Source organism: Pollachius pollachius (assembly GCF_949987615.1).
Source record: "Pollachius pollachius genome assembly, chromosome: 8".
Taxonomy (NCBI): domain Eukaryota; kingdom Metazoa; phylum Chordata; class Actinopteri; order Gadiformes; family Gadidae; genus Pollachius; species Pollachius pollachius.
This window is the reverse complement of record NC_136941.1, coordinates 24,827,889-24,848,391: the sequence shown is the minus strand read 5'-3', so window position 1 is coordinate 24,848,391 and position 20,503 is coordinate 24,827,889. Positions and strand designations below refer to the sequence as shown.

Genomic DNA, 20,503 nt, shown 5'->3' with positions numbered 1-20,503 from the left:
GTTGGACAAGAAAACCTGACGGGGAGGGGGGACTACGACGACTGTGGCTGTGGTGTCAAGTGGCCACTGGGCCCAGCTACCACTAGTAGCTACCACGCCCTCTTTTTTCTTGGCTCATGATAGGCTCTCTGATCTTTGTAAGCCCCAAACAAAAAAAATCACATTGTCTTGGGCCTACGCCGATCGGGGGGCCTATCATGAGCCAGTACCTTTACTGCAGCTCATGATAGGCCCCCTGATCGTCGTAGGCCCTGGGGCTTCTGCCCAGGTAAGCCCGTGCATTAAGGCGGCCTTGTTGATAGTCCTCATCTAGCCTACCCTGGTATGAGTGTCCCTGGTCCTCATCTAGCACACCCTAGTATAAGTTTGCCTGGTCCCCATTTAGTACACCCTGGTATGGGTGTCCCTGGTCCTGACCGTACCCTGGTATGAGTGTCCCTGGTCCTGACCGTACCCTGGTATGGGTGTCCCTGGTCCTGACCGTACCCTGGTATGAGGGTCCCTAGTCCTGACCGTACCCGGGTATGAGTGTCCCTGGTCCTGACCGTACCCTGGTATGGGTGTCCCTGGTCCTGACCGTACCCTGGTATGAGTGCCCCTAGTCCTGACCGTACCCGGGTATGAGTGTCCCTGGTCCTGACCGTACCCTGGTATGAGTGTCCCTGGTCCTGACCGTACCCTGGTATGGGTGTCCCTGGTCCTGACCGTACCCTGGTATGAGTGCCCCTAGTCCTGACCGTACCCTGGTATGAGTGTCCCTGGTCCTGACCGTACCCTGGTATGAGTGTCCCTGGTCCTGACCGTACCCGGGTATGAGTGTCCCTGGTCCTGACCGTACCCTGGTATGAGTGTCCCTGGTCCTGACCGTACCCTGGTATGAGTGTCCCTGGTCCTGACCGTACCCTGGTATGAGTGTCCCTGGTCCTGACCGTACCCTGGCATGTGTCCCTAGTCCTGACCGTACCCTGGTATGGGTGTCCCTGGTCCTGACCGTACCCTGGTATGTGTCCCTAGTCCTGACCGTACCCCAGTATGAGTGCCCCTGGTCCTGACCGTACCCGGGTATGAGTGTCCCTGGTCCTGACCGTACCCGGGTATGAGTGTCCCTGGTCCTGACCGTACCCCAGTATGAGTGCCCCTAGTCCTGACCGTACCCGGGTATGAGTGTCCCTGGTCCTGACCGTACCCTGGTATGGGTGTCCCTGGTCCTGACCGTACCCTGGTATGAGTGTCCCTGGTCCTGACCGTACCCTGGTATGAGTGTCCCTGGTCCTGACCGTACCCTGGTATGGGTGTCCCTGGTCCTGACTGTACCCTGGTATGAGCGTCTAGTCCTGACCGTACCCTGGTATGGGTGTCCCTGGTCCTGACCGTACCCTGGTATGAGTGCCCCTAGTCCTGACCGTACCCTGGTATGAGTGTCCCTGGTCCTGACCGTACCCTGGTATGAGTGTCCCTGGTCCTGACCGTACCCGGGTATGAGTGTCCCTGGTCCTGACCGTACTCTGGTATGGGTGTCCCTGGTCCTGACCGTACCCTGGTATGAGTGTCCCTGGTCCTGACCGTACCCTGGTATGGGTGTCCCTGGTCCTGACCGTACCCTGGCATGTGTCCCTAGTCCTGACCGTACCCTGGTATGGGTGTCCCTGGTCCTGACCGTACCCTGGTATGTGTCCCTAGTCCTGACCGTACCCCAGTATGAGTGCCCCTAGTCCTGACCGTACCCGGGTCTGAGTGTCCCTAGTCCTGACCGTACCCGGGTATGAGTGTCCCTGGTCCTGACCGTACCCTGGTATGAGTGTCCCTGGTCCTGACCGTACCCTGGTATGAGTGTCCCTGGTCCTGACCGTACCCTGGTATGGGTGTCCCTGGTCCTGACTGTACCCTGGTATGAGCGTCTAGTCCTGACCGTACCCTGGTATGGGTGTCCCTGGTCCTGACCGTACCCTGGTATGTGTCCCTAGTCCTGACCGTACCCCAGTATGAGTGCCCCTGGTCCTGACCGTACCCGGGTATGAGTGTCCCTGGTCCTGACCGTACCCGGGTATGAGTGTCCCTGGTCCTGACCGTACCCCAGTATGAGTGCCCCTAGTCCTGACCGTACCCTGGTATGTGTCCCTAGTCCTGACCCTACCCTGGTATGGGTGTCCCTGGTCCTGACCGTACCCTGGTATGGGTGTCCCTGGTCCTGACCGTACCCTGGTATGAGTGTCCCTGGTCCTGACCGTACCCCAGTATGAGTGCCCCTAGTCCTGACCGTACCCTGGTATGTGTGTCCCTGGTCCTGACCCTACCCTGGTATGGGTGTCCCTGGTCCTGACCGTACCCTGGTATGTGTCCCTAGTCCTGACCGTACCCCAGTATGAGTGCCCCTGGTCCTGACCGTACCCGGGTATGAGTGTCCCTGGTCCTGACCGTACCCGGGTATGAGTGTCCCTGGTCCTGACCGTACCCCAGTATGAGTGCCCCTAGTCCTGACGTACCCGGGTATGAGTGTCCCTGGTCCTGACCGTACCCTGGTATGGGTGTCCCTGGTCCTGACCGTACCCTGGTATGAGTGTCCCTGGTCCTGACCGTACCCTGGTATGAGTGTCCCTGGTCCTGACCGTACCCTGGTATGGGTGTCCCTGGTCCTGACTGTACCCTGGTATGAGCGTCTAGTCCTGACCATACCCTGGTATGGGTGTCCCTGGTCCTGACCGTACCCTGGTATGGGTGTCCCTGGTCCTGACCGTACCCTGGTATGAGTGCCCCTAGTCCTGACCGTACCCTGGTACGAGTGTCCCTGGTCCTGACCGTACCCTGGTATGAGTGTCCCTGGTCCTGACCGTACCCGGGTATGAGTGTCCCTGGTCCTGACCGTACTCTGGTATGGGTGTCCCTGGTCCTGACCGTACCCTGGTATGAGTGTCCCTGGTCCTGACCGTACCCTGGTATGGGTGTCCCGGGTCCTGACCGTACCCTGGCATGTGTCCCTAGTCCTGACCGTACCCTGGTATGGGTGTCCCTGGTCCTGACCGTACCCTGGTATGTGTCCCTAGTCCTGACCGTACCCCAGTATGAGTGCCCCTAGTCCTGACCGTACCCGGGTATGAGTGTCCCTAGTCCTGACCGTACCCGGGTATGAGTGTCCCTGGTCCTGACCGTACCCTGGTATGGGTGTCCCTGGTCCTGACCGTACCTTGTCCTGGAGGAAGAGCAGTACATTCCGCGGCCCTGACCCGAGGGCTGTGTGCAGGTAGGCGTCCAGCTGGTCCCGTCCCACGATGTGCCCCGCGGCGGGGGGTGACTGGGACGGCAGGGAGGTCCTGGTGGGCAGAGACCATCAATGTCAGCAAAAATTCAATAAAATTGTATTTGTATTTATTTTATATATATCCCCTCCTTCCAGGGGGAGCGAGAGTGCAATGCGGGTCATAATTGGCAGACATACATACAGTACAAACATACATACATACATAAATACATACATACAGGAAATACATGCATACATACATACACAACATTTTTAATCGGTGATGGGCTGCTGGCCAGTTAACCATAGACAACAAGACCACACTTGACCGTTTCAACGTTGGCATTTTCAGAATTCGATTATTAATAAGCACCGATAACGCATAAAACAAATTCATCAAATGTAATGGTTGCATAACGGGCTCGGTGCTCAAAGGTTACAAGAGATATAATATTGTGGCAGTGCAGACTGCGGTCGTTCTTGAGGCGTTGTGGGTTAGCCCGCCGCTAGCTGCCGCACACAGCGGAGGTCACTAGAGGACATAAATACACAACGACACCCACCCTTCGCTGGTCCACAGCATTAGGGGCACCTGCTCATCGCATCTCCCCGTATTCAAAACGGTGACTAAAACGACAAACGACGCCGAGATGCTGGAGAAGAGCCGCATCTTGCTGGTCGCCATCTTCAGGAACGCACTTGACACCGGTGACGTCACTACAGGTCACGTGGTACCGGAGGCTCCATCCATCCTCCCGAGTTATCTGTCCATCCTCCGAGTTATCCGTGTGCTGTTCAGATCATGGGATAGACCAACACAAAACCGACGATAGATCTGGGTTGTAGTAACTATATAGTACACAAAGGTTGACTTATTTGGAGTAAAATCCTACATTTTTGCACTAGGCTCCCAAAACGTATAGGCTACGTTGCATACGCAACGGTTCTAAACAGGGGCGTAGGAATGAGTTTAACATTGGGGGGGACACATATCGGAAACCTGACAGATCCGTTAATGGTTTGAACAGAAATATGTCATAAATTAACTACACTGAAAAAATTCACAAATATATTTTATTCTACTAAAAAGATACATTTGTAAATGTAAAGGAAAACACATTTTGAATGGCAGTAATGAACTGATAAATATCAAATCAATTCTTTAATTGCACGCTTAATCATCCAGTTTTTTAGAATAAGAAGCGGTGACAAGACGCTGTGTTGCGTTTTCAAAATAAAATAAAATATTTTTCTCCCCCCGGTATAATTTTTAGGTGGGACAGATGCGCCTGTCTCCAATATTGGAGGGGACACGTCCCCTCCGTCCCCCCCGGTTCCTACGCCCTTGGTTCTAAAACAGTACCATAAAGTTGCAGTGGGTCTTAACACAGCCCCATCCTTCCTACCACTCTCAGCCAAAAACACATTTTATTCTAATTGTCTAACTGTGGGTTCCTTTGCTCTTTAGCCTCACTTGTTTTGTTGACAAGTTCCAGAGTGTTGCTGTGGACAGCCCCCTGCTGACTCCTGACCTTACAAGTCTGTTCTCTGCAAGAACACAAATCTGTTCTCCCCAAGAACACACGTTTGTTCTCCCAAGAACACAAGTCGGTTCTTTAAATTCTTGGTATGGAGAAAAGCCCGAAAAAAAAACACTTAAAAAATAACTTTCTTCTTGCAAAAAGATACCATAAAAAAAAATTAAAAGAATTACTTTGAAAACATCTGGTCAAATTCTTTATTGGCATATGTATTTAGTGTGGCAATAATAAGGCAATATGTTGGTCAAGTACCCCAGTTGCCCCTTGGGACCCTTGCTCTAACTAGGGAGAGCACTACAATATAGGGGTCAACAAATCTATTCAAAAGGGGCGCACTACACATATCTAAAAGGAGATGGTATTGTTACCGTTTGGTTTTGTACAACTGCTTTGTTGACCAAACAGATGGATACTGTCCAGCAATAATTGAGATACAAGATTGTGTGTGGTTGATTCAGCTGCCAGACGAGATAGCATGAGAAGATAGAATGACAAAATACCGCGAGTAATTTAATGACCCCCTTCAGAGTATGTTCATCACTAAATCTTTCCAACCACAATCCTTACATTCATTCTCAACCGTATGGACTTCTCTTCAGTTCATCATTAAATAAAGCCGTCATTCACTTGTGTGATTGAATACATCTCACTAAGGGTGCAGGCTTACAGCAGCCCAGTAAGAAACGTCATGTGACGCAAGAGGTAACCCTATACATGCTTCAAGTTTAAACACAACTTACCATCTTTTTTTCCAGCACTTATAATGAAGAAATTCACTTAGTTGTTACAATATTGACTGGTGTGAAGAAAATGAATCATGTACATTTTTTTAAATTTCCCCAATCAATTATTTTGAATATAATAATAATAATAATAATAATAAAAAACATCAGAACTGCTACTCAGAAAGTATCGTTTATCAACTGATTTGCAAAGTGAACCATATTGCAAAAAATGTACAGTTTATATATAAAAGACCTCCTTGAAGATGGCCAGGTGGCTACCTGATAGGCATGTCCCAGGTAGCGGTAAACGTCGTGATCAAATGTGGTACTAGCACTTCCAAACTTCCTGAGTAGTAATTGTTCTGCATGGCTCGGTCTCCTGGCGGTAAACCAAGCCTGCGGTCCATAGAGGTACCAGGTACCAGTGTCTGATCTGAGGAGGGAGGCCTGCATCAGCCTCAGAGTGCTCACTAGTCTTCATCAGATCCTCCCCGAGGCCGTGCAGCGTGCTCCCCAAGGAGGGGTCTTAAGATCTGGTCGGTATTTGCCCATGGAGCGCCTCTGCCTGGGCTTTCAGACTGTGGAACTCCCCCTGGATGAAATCAGTCAGGACCTTTCGCATCACCAACTAAGGAAGGCAAGACGAAAAGAAGATATCAGCATTTGTTCCTTTATTTCTTTTTTCCTGATGGTGTTAGACCTTGTTTGACCTTCACCTGGCTCTGGTTTTCTGCCCTCAGCGTCTCCACCAGGTCTCCCACACTGAAAGCCTTCCCCACCAGCACTGTGATCTTCTGGTAAACAGGAATGGAGCAACCTGGTTTACTTAAGTCATATGATTCACCTTTAAACCACCTGCTCGAGCTCATTTACAAAGTGATATGATTCACCTGTTCTACACTGCGAATGGATTCAGTCAACACCCCAGAAATAAAGCCTTGAGGATCAAATTCCATTCCTCCGTGGTTTGGTGCTAATGGCCTGCTTTACTTTATAATAATAATAATAAACCATACCAAGTGCTATTAAGGAAATAAACTGCTTTGGAATAGTCCGTTGACAATACGACAGTATTAAACAAACTGGACAGTATATTTTCTCTAAAAGAAAAACAAACAATTGCACCTAGAGTTTGATAAGAAAGGTGTGTCTGCTGTATTTTTCTCAGTACGCTTTCACACCATTGCTCTGATTGGTTGTCGGCTCATCAAATGGCGACCATACTTGTGTGTGTGTGCTTGATTGATAACTCCCTATGGAAATCCTAATGAATTTAGAGGTTCCAGAGAGCAGCTTACCTTGCCCGTCTGAGGGATGTATGGCGCCACATTTGGCAGAACGTCACTCATACCTAGAGACCGAGAGGAGAGAGGCCAATAGCTAAACTCAAGTCTTCATATTCATTTCATATATTCACCTGCCGTTATTTTCGAAAGATATTCTGTTTTAATGCATGTCCTTTTTACTTTTACTGTCAAAACAGGATTTCCATTTCCAACCAATCAGAAAGATGTTTTTTAACGAGATGTGACTGACCCACGTGCCACAGGGGTAATATGATGGGGTTAACGGAGCACTCTGCTATCAGCCGACCCACACCTGCAAACGACAAATCATTTACATATCACCCGACACCACTTATTACACAGTATTCCTAAAATAACAATAAGACAAACGAGTACCACGACCAACATTAGAGCCACAGGCTGCTTTAAAAAGACTGAAGAGAGAACCGAAAGGATACCAATAATGCTCAAACACACCCCATTTGATCCGGATCAGCTCTTCGGTCATGTTGATCTTACCTATTAGATGAACAAAGGCAAGTGAAAGACGTTGCTACGAGGAAAACATCAAGACAAAAGAGAGATATTCAGAGCAGAACCTTACCCTCTGGGAAGATGTGCACCCATTCCCCTTTATTCAGGCGTTCCAGGATGAAATCCATGCCCTTCTGGTAAACTCCATCGCCTGGAACCACCAATATGCCTCCGTTAGAACTACATTAAGACCCTTATTGAGTAGAGCAGGCTTTTAGCATCAATATAATAGTGTTGATATGAGAGTACATGACATCATGACAAGGATTATGTTTTTTATAATATTGCAATAAATCTTTGTTTTTTCTCGGTATCCGTAATGATGTGATTACCTTGATTGACATGAAGCTGTAGCAAGGTGAACAACTGTTACAAACAGTGGTACTAACCCATCATATTAAGCACTTTGATGTGATGGGACATTGGCTAATTGTCCATATCAAAATCAATATTTTTTAAACAAAGAAACACGACATTACAACAACTGTAGTAAGTAAAGTTGTGCACATATAGGTGCTAGCAAAATTACATACACTGACTCCTAACATCTAGGGGTCAATAGACAGAGATTGAAGCTCTGAGCCCCCCCCCCCCCCCCCCCTCACCTCGACACACAGGAACACACTTGCCACGGCTGAAAAATCGGGAGTGGAGCTCTTTAGTGAAACAGATGTCTGATGCTGCTGGAGTCCTGCCCAATGGAAAGACACAAACATCAAAAATCAACCAACAACCGTAGACTACCGTTTGTGTGATGCATAATGGGATCTCAAGAAAGTCTTACTAACCATCGCATCTTCCTGAAGTTCCAGAGCTGCCTTGGCCGCAGCAGACCTGTCACACACGTGTTTCGTCACATTTTTTTTTAAATTTTCCTGAGCATGAGAGAATGCCAATGTCCATCTTCAGTGTCCTACTTTCTCTTGTGTTCTTACCCCAGATGTGTGGGTCGTCCATACAGGACTGGTGATTGGACAGTGTGATCAGGGGTGTGCCCGCGGGCCGCTGGTCCACCAGGTCTAACAGAGCGTCTCCATTATGGACCTTCAGGTAGTTCATGTACTCTACAAGAAGGCATTGGGAACAATGAGCACCCTTTCCTTTCTCAGTGTGCCCGGTGTGTGCGTGTGTGTGTGTGTGTGTGTGTGTGTGTGAGGAAAACATACTTGTCCAGAAGTAGGAGTACGATCCCACCATGCCCATAACCAGTGAGCTAGAGATCCTCCAGCCCAGAGGAGGGCACTGTGGGAACGGCCATCTCACTTCCAGGGGCATCACAGAACACACTGTCCGACGACACTACGTCCATCCACCTCGCCCAGGGAGGTTCAGACCCTTCAGACAGTGGTCAGTATTCAGCCATCAAACTCTTTAATAATGCACCCAAGGAATCACCTCTTACACGAAAAACTAAATAACGTGGGAGAAACCAGGATTTCAATCCACACACAGATTAAATATTGTAGACATAAGCAGATACGCGGTCTTAAAATGAATGAAATCGCCAGAAATACACAGAGGGGGTCAAATCAGAACAGGTTACAGGTTAAGTCAGGTGTCTCCCGGTGAACGTGTAGTATTTAAAGAGCTTGAGTAATGTGACGGTAGCGTTAGCACCCATAAGAGATATTGTGCCCTGGTCATCAGCAGTGGATCGAGTGTTAGATATCTGGACAGCAGAAGATTACGGGGTTTAAATGTACATCACAACTCTGTGGGCATCGGCCATTGCGTTACATATTATAACACTTTAACTCAAACCAGCAGCAATTACATCGCTAATGTAGATCGTCCACAAATCCGCCTTAAGACTACCACACGTATGTGATAGTTTTGAATGTTTAATCACTTTGTTGTCATGACACTATGAGGTGGAGGAGATATAAATCAGAGATATGAGGCTCACCTCTCAGAGATCAGGATGCGGAGTGGATAGCTCCAGGTCAGAAGGTCCAACCCGGAACTCCACGAGGAGCCGGGGACTGTGGGGGTTGTAGTTTTTAGATGTCGAAGGTCCGCTACCCGGAAGCGAATTTACGAATCCTACGGAGCGACGCCCGCCTCTATTTCTGATTGGTCCGTCACCACACGTCAACCCTATCTTTGATTCTACTGTCTATGGCAGGGGTCGGCAACCCTAGGCACGCGTGCCACCACTGGCACGGGGCAGCATAATCATTGGCACACTTTAAAAAAAAATATATATATATATATTTTTCTTTTATTATTATTATTAAAAAGAATCACAGCACAATGCGGCAGCATAATCATTACTACCGACTTTTTTTGCACTTTATTCTGTTTTGGGCATTTCCTCCCAGTGCAAATATGTTTAAATTTGTTACAGAAACCAGTGTTCTGAAATGGGATCAATTAATAGTTTTTAAACCTATGTTGTGAGTAATAGAGAAGAAAATATTTAAAATATTGTTGCAAGTGGCCTGTATGCATCGCCTTCACATGGTTTTGCAAAGCTGTACATGTCGTAAAGATATTGATGTGGATGGTTCCAACATTCTCATATATTCTCGTTTTTTACATTTCTCACAGTGCAAATATGTTTTTGAATGAGTTTCTGAAAATAGTGTTTTAAGATGGGACATATGTAATTATAATTTGTAAGCCCATGTTGCAAATATAACAACCAAAAAAACATTTAAAATGTTGATGCATTATTGTGGACTATATGGAAATAGTACAATTCCAGGTCTTCTGGAAATGTTTTTGCTGTGTCATAGTTCAGCTTAATTTTTCCAGCCAGACTGCATTTACCATGCCTTAGACCAGGGGTCAGCAACCTTTTCAATATGCAGTGCCAGTTTGACATTTTCTCGTTAATGAGTGTGCCTTAATCACTTTCTTAGATGTCTTGGTAATGAATCAGTATCTCTTAGATGTCTGGGTAATGAAACAGGAAACAAGGCATCTTCTTTCTTTGTTTCCCACACAGGCTCTGAACCTTCTCCCGCCAGAAGTTCTGCTGTAACACAGAAGTCGACCTACCTATTTAGTTGACTTGGTAAGAAGTTCATGAATAAAAAAGTTTACAAAGGCTCTTTATTGTGATATCATTTTTCATTGACACGTGTCACAAAATGAACCTGGAACCATCCTGATTACATGACCTCACGTTATGTTTGGCTCCCGCCCACTGGAACCGATGTGAGGTCACGTGACTATCTAGAAAAAATTAATCATCCAACATTTAATAGATTAAGAAATACACACAGAAAAGTAGTTTGGGAGGACATACTATTTTCCTTTTATTTTAAATGTATAATACATTTCGTTTTCATTCCTCTCCTTTGAGAAGTTGTTTTGATTTGTGAATTCTGAAATGTATATGATCTCGGTTATGATTATCATTGCAGAATGCGGAACTGAGATAAAACAGTAAATTCAGTTTAAAAAAAGAGATTTCAAAGGAAAAGAAGAATGGAAAAGATTTTAAAAAAAAACACAGAGAAACACAGAAAACCTTAAATAATTTCATTGACATACATTATAAACTGATTATAGCAGGTTTATATTGACTACATCCACAACAGGATCTAATTCAGATCACACATTCTATACATCCCTGAGCAATTTAAAAAGTACCTGTAGCTGTGGAACTTTTCCCTGAAAATAATAAATGGCCTATTATTTGGCCTATAACCCCACCCCAAACAATGTCATATCAGGATTATAATACTGTAGATAGTCTCATGGCTCTGTACTACATCTAGAATATAAAATTCAGTCAGTACTTTAACTAAAGTCATGCTCTTGGCCTGGTCTGATTGACTAAAAAGTCAACCCTTAACCAGTAATGTTGTGCTGAGCAGGTTTCACCAGCTGGGGGCGAGCCAATCCAATCCTTTTAACGCAAACTCAAACCCAAGGAAACAGGCCTGAGAGTGAGAGCGAGAGAGAGAGAGAGAGAGAGAGAGAGAGCGAGAGAGAGAGAGAGGTTTAGGCTTAAAGAGAAAACAAAGTAAAGACACAAGTCTGTTTTTATGGAATGAGGGAATTTCTAAATTAAATCAATCTCACCGCATTGGCAGGGAAGGCTCGCAGAAACACTGCGTTGAATCCCTTATAGAGGCCTCTTGGTCCTTCTTCTCTGAGCAAGGTTCTGAGGACATCTACTTGACCTCTATACTTTCCATCTGCAGCTGTACATACACACACACACACACACACACAAACACACACACACACACACACACACACACAATATGTCTAGTTTTGCAATGTTTTTTGTTTTATTTCAACTTATTATTTACTTACTATTTAGTGTCTTTGATGTTCTGCTCCTTAGCTGAGACAGGTGATGCAGAGCTCACAATGTTATCCCAGTGTAATAACAAGCAGCACCCAGTATCCATAATGACATATCAGGGATGCTAACACAAGCACGGTAACCAAAGAACGCTGCCCAAAATAGTAAAAGTAATAAATCCTACTGGTGTATAACTAAACTAACCAGCTACTCTTCTTCCCTTATGGGACACAAAGCTTCACCCTCCATTCCACTCGGCCCCTGGCAGCATTTTGGGTCTCTCCCCCCGACAGGTTCATCTGTTTCAGCCCAGTTCTGCGCCAGGTGGATTATGGCCCCCCAGGTTTTCTTTGCCCTGGCGGTGTCCATCTTAAGGCGCCCTTTGCGATGGGGTCCAGCTCCGTCCTCAACACATGTCCTAGCCATCTCAGGCGTCTGAGCGTCATCTCCTTGGTGATGCTCCGGCTTCCCGTTTTCATGCACAGTTCATTGTTGGGAGATCTTATTAGACCAAAAGATCTGGCATATTCGTCGGAGGCATCCATTACGGAACACTTCCATTCTCTTCATGTCTGTTTTGACAACCCGCCAGCTCTCTGAACCGTACAGCAGAACAGACTTCACATCGCTGTTGTATAGGAGCATCTTTGCTTTAAGGCTGTATATGTTTGATCTCCAGATTGGACAGAGTTGGGAAAAGGCAACCCGAGCCTTTCCCAGCCTTGCTTTGATGTATGTTGATGCCCTGCTTTCCTTACTGATGACACTGCCCAGATTTGGACAATTACCAGGGTTTGCACAAACTCTGAGAACGGGCACAGATGTAGTGCCGTTGTGTACGAGTATTTCTTTGGATAATGCTGCCTTTTGATCATGTTTGATCGAAATTGCGAGGGCTAGGAATAGTGTGGCGTGATTCAAATACATCTGCATTATACATACTTTCATCTACCATATGTAGCTCATATACCATAGCTCAACCTGATATTGACCTATTGGGATTCATACTAATATTTAGTGGAAACCTCAGATGGCTGTGATACATGATGCCGCCCGTCTGCTCCCCTACCTCGGTGCCTGTGCTACTCACCTGTCTGGAAGTTGGACTTCAGCACGTCGGGGGGGAGGGCGATGGTCCAGTTCAGGATCCCGGCCACGCCCCCGGCCAGGATGATCTTGGGAGTGCTGAGTTGGGACACGCTGTGGGAGAAGCAAACAGCAGGTCAAAGGTCTCTTTGACGGTGCGGGCTGTTTTTTGACCTAGTTTAGTATTGTTGGTATTTCATTGACTGACCTTTGACCCTCTGCGGTCAGGAGGTTCTTAAGGGTTTCATAGGTCAGGAAATAGAGACCATTAGAAGGCACATCTAGGAGAGACAAAGCGTTCAGAGAGCTAGAACATGTGACCTTTGGACTCAATTGTATGTATTGTCTCAATATGTCAGTCCCTCCAGAAAAACGCGATTATTCGGTCGCATAATTTAACGCTTAATCAGCCAAAGTCTGCATATTCATGCGGGGGCCGCATTTTTTCAAATATGTCGCACTTTCACCGCATAAATTGCCGATTTCCGTGCAAAATATGCGGGGTTTGCATGATTTCATAATCCCCGCATTTTCGTTGCAAAAAAGTCACGTATATCTTAGCAGAAAGTTGAAAAATGTTGCGTTTACTTCACACAAGAGAAGCTATTTCCCCCTGTTGCCATGGGAACGTTATGAAGTGACGTAATTACGCGACGTGAACATCATCGAAAAGCTGCATTTTTCGCAAGTTCCCGCATTTTTTGCAAGTTCCCGCAATTTCATCGCATAAAATTGCATAAATATGCTGCATATTTCATCGCATTTTTTAAGAAAACGTGCCGCATAATCAAGGATATTTGGCCGCAACAATCACAAAAAAACGCCGCATTTTTCTGGAGGGACTGATACGTGCAAATAAAACATCTGCCTACACACACACAGGTTAAGTACCTCTGATCAGAGTCAGCAGGGTTCCTTTGTAGACACTGCGTATCCCCTGCTCCTTAAAGAGCCTCAGAGCACAGTCAATAGGACCTGCATATTTAACTGCTCCACCGCTAGCCTGCACCTGCAACAGAGGATGCAGAAACACACAGCATTAGGGTCGGCCCTGACAGCTTTCATCCAGTCTGCTGACTATGCGGGCAGTACACCTTGTAGCCATGCAGGTTCAATTACCACCTGTAGTCCTATGCTACAAGTCATTCCCTCTATTCTTCGATTAACTTCCCTGCCCCGCGTCACTGTCCCGTCCATGAAGGCAAAAAGCAGCTAAAACATACTGGTCGTTAAGGGGTGATATCATGCTTTTTCGACTTTTCCCTTTGCTTTACACTGTTATATGACGTATGTATACATGTTTTACGTCTGCTAAGCTTGAAGAATCGAAATCCGAGCCCGGATGAGTATTCAAAACGACAGATAACGCCCCTTAACTAGTGTGTGAAACAGCTTGTTTGCGCACAGACTTTACTTCCGTAACAGTATGATGTCAGACTGCAGTGGCGGTGCTGAAGTGCAGAAGTCCCGCCTCCCAGCTACCCGCAATGTTCACAACTTCTCAGGGCTGTGTATTTGCCGACACACATGCAAAGCGTTCAACCAATCCTAACTGAGTGGGCATGCTGACCAATCACAGCAAACTGGGCTACTCGGGAGGCGGACCTTAATGCGAAATTATACAAAATAGACCGTTTTTGACCCTGAAATTGGTTTTGCAGAAAATTCACAGTGTGAGAAAGATAGGGTATTTCTCACATACAGGCATGTAATTCTATTCTAGCAGTACACCCAAATGCAATTATTAACCCTAAAAAAGCATGATATGGGATCTTTGTAGGGGTTGTTCGTAATTTTGGCATCAGACCTCATTTCGAAGTGAGCCAGTGTGTTTTTTATCATTGGAGATCGTTTTCAACATGTTTCATTCAGTCCTTCTAGTTGCAGAGGTCGCTGGTGCTAGGCTCGCGCAAGTCTACGGTTTCTGCCAGCCTGCTAATAAAAACTGTTTAACCCACTCCACAGTACACCCGAGGCAAATCAATGATATCGCCACACTATCGATGTAAATGTCTGTGTCGATAGAATAATGTTAGATATAAAACTATCCTTGCATAGCAATGATCACTTTACATTTTGAGGGACTACTTTCTCAGCTGCGGCGGAATTTTATTTTGCTCCGGTTAGTTGTGCGGCAACCAATTCACTACAGCAGAACGTAAACAGAGAAGTGCTTTCCAGTCAGGACACCAAGTAGGTGCCAAGGTTGCCTAAACTAAATGCAACGCGATGCAATGGTAGTTTTATTTCTAACATTATTCATCGACAGACATTTACTTCGACCGTCCGGCGTTATCATTTATTTGCCTCGTCTTCTTGCGCTAGCCTAGCCCCCAGCGATCTCTGCGACTAGGAGGACTGAATGAAACATTTTGAAAAAACGGCCTCCAATGATAAATAACGCACTGGCTCAATGGGAAACGTGGTCCGATGTCCAAAATTCCGAAGTACCCCTTTAACATCCACCCTCACCTGCAGTAAGCACTTGATCCTCTCCCCTGGAGCCACTATCACTGTGGTGAACACCCCCGCTAGGCAGCCCGACAGGAAGACCTGCAGCGGCCTGGGGACAACCGAGAACAATGGAAAGTTCAGTCATAGAACGGTCACTTCTTCGTAATACAATGGGAATCATATAAAATGGTTCATTTAGATTGGAGACTTAAGTGTTGGATTTCTATGTAAAACATTTCAATTTCATTCAATCTGTTTACTGATCTGCATATTGTAAGAGACCCTATCACATGAGAAAAATATCATCTATGTATTTGTTAGCTTATCATTTAGGTTTATTTTGGAGTTGGAATAACACATCATATAAAATGACATTAGAAAAAGTGTATGCTGATAAACAACGTGCCCTCATGGGTACAAATCACTAGCCTGGCTATTGCCAGACCAAGCTCAATCGTAGATTGCCCGTTGGTCTGGGGAAGCTGCTGTCATTATCTTCAGCTCAAGAGGCGTGATCAACGGGCATAGTTCAACTGACTCTGTACGCATTTGGCTGCTTGCCGCTGCTTCCCTGTCGTCCCTGTGTTAAACCAGCCAATAGCGAGCCAGGGAGGAGCCAGCTTGTCGATTGGCTCCCGCAAAAAGAGTATCACAAGCAGAAAGAAATGTATTGCTCTTCTCGAGACCCTTCTGCAGGGCGAATTCATATCACCGGCAGAATGGGTGGCCCAGTCTAACAAATCACATGACATGGCTCGAAACGGTCTACAGACATATTCTAACATTTATATAACTGTCAAAACCAGAAGGTCCCTGTGTGTGCAGCATTGAAAGACCCTTCAGCAGGGGGTGGGGCAGATACAGGCCAAAGATAGGCCAGGGGAGGGCAACAGGCACACCGTTATAAATAACTCTCGTTCTGCTATTCTGATCAGTCAGACGACAGACAGTGAGCTCGTAGGAACTGCCAACTGCGAAAAAGCAACTGAAGGCGCTAGAGTGGCGGGATGATCACCAGAACCAAACCACAACATCTCCCCACCGGCCAACCTAGCACTGAAACCTCCCTTTACAATGTCTAGTTCCTCCAGTTTTACAAGGCGGGTGGCTGAGCGTAGATAATTAGTGCGGGGTGGTACTCACGTGAGGGCTTTGCCGGAGTTGCCTTGCTGAAGCTGTTTCCCCAAACCGAAGCCAAAGAAACTAATGGCCATCATGGGAGCAACTCCAGCCAGGGGGGCCCCCATGCCCTTGTACAGGCCCAGGATACCCTGACCACAAGCACAGACACATGCATTACACACCTGCACACAATAACACACCATGCACACAAACATATGCTTTTCAATATTTGTGTGTGCGTGTGTGTGTGTGTGTGTGTGTGTGTGTGTGTGTGTGTGTGTCACCTCTTTGGAGATGGTCTTGTGGAAGCAGTCATAAGTTCCTCTGTAGAGTAAGAGCTGGCCGGGGGAAGCTTTGGGCTGAGTCTGTAACCTCACCTGGTGTTAGGAGAAGTCAAAACACAGCAGATCCTAAATGTTAGGAGTAGTCACAACGCATTACATCTGAAATGTTAGGAGAAGGATGTGTGTGTGTGTGTGTGTGTGTGTGTGTGTGTGTGTGTGTCTCCCTTATGCCCTGATCAGGTAGGATCATTACCTCGTTACCACAGGTAACAGATAATCCCTACCAAACATAGACTGGAAGCTAGTAAGTGAGCACATGGTTGCTAGGCTATCAAAACAGGGTTCTCTGAGAACAGCACAGATTGATTTTGTAACTACCATAACCATATCTTATTCAACCATTAGTGATATAATGAGGAGCCCCCCCCCCCAGTCGTATCCTGTGGCGCTCTTTCTGAGGTCAGACACACCCAGACGGTTATTGTCGAGTTGGTTTCAGGACGGTAGTGCTGTGAGTGCTGTGAGTATGGAGACAGACTGATAGCGTGGTGCTGAGGGAGACGCCCCAATAGCTGCTTCTGCTCCTGATGGACAAGGGGCGGTTCTGAGCCCAGGGTGATTCTGGACTCCTGATAGGAGGAGGGGCGGTTCTGAGCCCAGAGTGATTCTGGACTCCTGATAGATGGATGGGAGCTCAGGTATGAGCCCAGGGTGAGGGGGAAACATGATTCAGTTCATTGAGGGTCTCTAGGTCTTTTCTGGCTTGCTGGATCCAGTATTATTTGCCAGATACTTGCCCTATGTTTGGCCATGGTCAGGACAATAGGAAGGGGTATTAATGTGAGTTAGGAGGGCGCTCTGTCGATGCCAAGAGTTGGAATAGGCTTTGAAGGTGACAACAACAGATATGGCTTTGCAGGCAGGCAGGTTATGTCAAGTGCATCTATAAATAGTTAGTGTCATTATGAACACCCAAACAACTTGTTGTTTATAATTGATTATTATCAATGTATACCCTTGAATGCCTAACAAATGCTGGTATAATATATTTACCTGCAAAAGATTTAAACTTTGTATACTTAAAGCTTAAGCAGTCTCCACTTCTTGAGCTATGCACACACATGGGCTGTAGCATAACATTTGAATAGTAGGAGTATAATAACGTGTATACAACTTTATGATGACGTTTGCTGAATACTTGATTCTGATTGGTCAATAACGTGCACGGTGTGACAGGACGGTGGTCACCCCCCGCTTTAAAGACTTAAAGCGGGGTAGCAAATACATTTGCTACCAATCCAACATGATCTAACATTAACAGCAAGCACGGCCACATATGTGACTATCGCCAAGATGTTTACTACCTGATAGTTACTTTTCCTCTATAACGTTATAGATGACAGTAACTAGTATTCCCTCCTAACCGCTGTGGGTGAATGTGGTAAAAGGACACTATAATCCTCGATGCATGGAGAGGAGGTGAAGGGTCTTCAGCGGTCTGGGTGCTGAGCTCTCTGAGTCAGCATGGAGGTCCTGGTCGACATTAACTCTTCACTACCATGGGAGTGATGGTAAAAAAAAAGAAGTTGCATTTAACGTTTCCTCTGACAGGGAGATTAGCAAGATTAACCCGGATTTAAAGTAGATAACCCTCCTAGACATCTAATCGCAAACTCGTGGTAGTAAAAGAACATGCCTCCACCACGTCGACCACGTCATCTTATTTTCTATACTAAAGGAAAAAAGAGAAAAGAACGCCTTGTGTATGGGTCGGTGTTAGACAGAAGGCATCAGCCCAGACCTCAGACCAGTCTCACCTTGATCGTGTCAAGCGGGTGTCCGGCGAGCAGGAGACACGCTCCGGCGACGCCCCCCGCCGCGAAGTTCTTCAGCGGTGAGACCCGCTGACCAGCCACCTCCCCGTCCCCCATGTCAGCTTCAGAGTCAAACCGATCACATACATTCCCTGCAGGGATCACATGGACGGGGACGGGGTGTCGTTCAGCCTCTAGAGTCCAGCGGGCTGTCTCCAATTATCAAGCTGCGTCTGCATTATTTCACTGTTCACTTTTTTGTTTTCTTCGACTAGTGGGCATATGAATAACACAAGCTGCGCCTTCTCTCTCTCTCTCTCTCTCTCTCTATCGCTCTGTCTCGCTCTCGCTCTCTCGCGCGCTCTCTCTCTCTCTCTCTCTCTCTCTCTCTCTCTCTCTCGCTCTCTCGCTCTCTCACCGATTCAATAGTATTATAATATTGGAGACATTTGTAGTAGCTTTCTAAAGTGAAAAATAAGAGAAAAATAAAAGTCCTGAACTGAATAGGCTAGTCTGATAGTTATCCAACTTGTTGCCATTGAAAGCAGGCCTACTCAACTAAGAACAGACTGTCTATAATTTTAGGAAACATGAGGCATTGCAGCCATCTTTTATTTTAAAAGAATAATCATATTAGGCTACTTTTTAAAAAAAATTGGAAACATGATATATAATTATGACATAAAAGGGAAATGGCAGTTTATAAATACATTCTGCATTTATAAAGTCTTTGCGTGTCTGAGATCTGTAGGGTAAGGATGCATTATAGCTATAGCCTATAGTGTTTAGGTCTAGCCTCGACTCCAGTTCAGTGAGAAAAGCGTTGGGGTTTCTGTCATTGGTTTGTTAATATTGTCTTCAGTATGCCTCTGAGAAAATGAATGAATGCCGATAGGTGTCAATGTTAATGCTCATAGCTGTTAATGAAGAATCTTTTTTTTTTAGTACTACAACTATTTATGGTGTTGTTCACTGTTAACCTATATAATCTACCTGTGTTAATCATTACTTGCATCACCTACAAAAGGAATTAATACTCTTGAACATGAGTAATGTTAAATTATGTTTAAATTTGTATGCATAAAATTTTCAGATCTAGGCCTCTGATCTTTTTACAACCAACTTCCCCAATGTTCCACATGTAGTGACGCGGCACATTCCCCTGTCCTCCCAGTAAGCTCCCAGTAGCCCCTGGGATCTCTGCTTCTTGGCAGCCAGGGTCCTGTGACTTCACACTAACCAGCACATGGGTGCTAAACCGGCAAAATGGTTAGTGTTAGTGTTAAACTGATGACCGTTCTCCAGTCCCACATAAACAGCCATAGGATAGAAGGCACTGTAGGTTTAATCAACAGGCCAACCAACCTTTACAGCTCCTTCTTCACTCTGAATAGGTGTCTGATCTCCCCGGTTACCGGAACTTTATCAGAATCTGAGCATCCTTATTGAAAGGCTAAACACTGAAGGCTTTATTGAAATTCTCCTTACATCCAAAGAGCAATCAATAAATCAAGTGCTTTGACCAAAAGAATGGTCAGTATTGTTGGATGTTGTGGGACTGTACTAAACCATGCCAATCCTTTCAACAACCCCCATGAAATGATGGGATGGTCTTCCTACCTGGCTTCCTGTGCACGCTCTGCTGTGCACTCAGTGCACATGACCCGAGTCTTCAGTCAAGGTTTTCAATTATTTTGTTAATGTGGGAAAAGATCGTAAATAACCATTGGGTTCAATCTAAAAGGACCTTGAATTGTATACTATGCCTTATAGTTATACAATCCAAATAACGTATTATACAATTTTGGAAGTACCAACTAGCATTTTGACCACCATGGTCATGGGATTCTGAAATACCATTTTAGTCAATATCAGATAAACAAGTGAATTAATAAATAAAAACAGCTCTATTTATTTATTTATCCCATCTGGTATTTTCAAATGTGGAAGTGTGAAAGCACCAATATGGCAAAAAAACCCGTATATATATATATATATATATATATATATATATATATATATATATATATATATATATATATATATATATATATATATATATATAGATAGATATATAGATAGATAGATATAACCTATACAAATCGATTCAAATAATATTAGAGTTACACTGCAATGGTTGGGGAAGATGTGTCTTTTC

The 20,503-nt window shown here is 45.7% G+C and overlaps 3 protein-coding genes across 5 annotated transcripts in view; all 3 read right to left on the bottom strand.

Moving 5' to 3' along the window:
* The window catches only part of atp6ap1a (ATPase H+ transporting accessory protein 1a), a 9,556-nt gene extending 5,625 nt beyond the window's left edge, over nt 1-3,931 (bottom strand). Inside the window, exons 1-2 of the mRNA XM_079741511.1 lie at nt 3,799-3,931; nt 3,182-3,308 (exon numbers count right to left, since the gene is read on the bottom strand). Of these exons, the coding sequence (XP_079597637.1) occupies nt 3,182-3,308; nt 3,799-3,920 (249 nt within the window). The 5' untranslated portion in view covers nt 3,921-3,931. The remainder of the gene's footprint in view (nt 1-3,181; nt 3,309-3,798) is intronic.
* Nucleotides 3,932-4,969: 1,038 nt separating this feature from the next.
* Nucleotides 4,970-9,270, bottom strand: tafazzin (tafazzin, phospholipid-lysophospholipid transacylase). 3 transcript variants are annotated; one of them, XM_079741509.1, is made up of 11 exons: nt 9,228-9,270; nt 8,488-8,656; nt 8,257-8,385; nt 8,110-8,155; nt 7,927-8,012; nt 7,392-7,472; nt 7,265-7,306; nt 7,038-7,100; nt 6,800-6,852; nt 6,218-6,295; nt 4,970-6,129 (listed from the first exon to the last, which is right to left on the bottom strand). In XM_079741509.1, exons 2-11 carry the CDS (start codon nt 8,594-8,596, stop codon nt 6,028-6,030), a joined length of 789 nt encoding a protein of 262 aa, XP_079597635.1. In that variant the 5' UTR covers nt 8,597-8,656; nt 9,228-9,270; the 3' UTR covers nt 4,970-6,027. The 3 variants fall into 3 exon arrangements, with proteins under 3 accessions (XP_079597635.1, XP_079597636.1, XP_079597634.1); XM_079741510.1 differs by having other exon boundaries at nt 6,218-6,292; XM_079741508.1 differs by having other exon boundaries at nt 8,257-8,656.
* A 1,636-nt stretch (nt 9,271-10,906) lies between these two features.
* On the bottom strand, nt 10,907-18,600 carry LOC307079044 (mitochondrial carnitine/acylcarnitine carrier protein). The gene is made up of 9 exons (XM_079741106.1): nt 18,349-18,600; nt 16,532-16,624; nt 16,269-16,396; nt 15,144-15,234; nt 13,563-13,680; nt 12,880-12,952; nt 12,676-12,785; nt 11,357-11,478; nt 10,907-11,214 (listed from the first exon to the last, which is right to left on the bottom strand). Exons 1-9 carry the CDS (start codon nt 18,460-18,462, stop codon nt 11,152-11,154), a joined length of 912 nt encoding a protein of 303 aa, XP_079597232.1. The 5' UTR covers nt 18,463-18,600; the 3' UTR covers nt 10,907-11,151.
* Between the last annotated feature and the right edge of the window lie 1,903 nt (nt 18,601-20,503).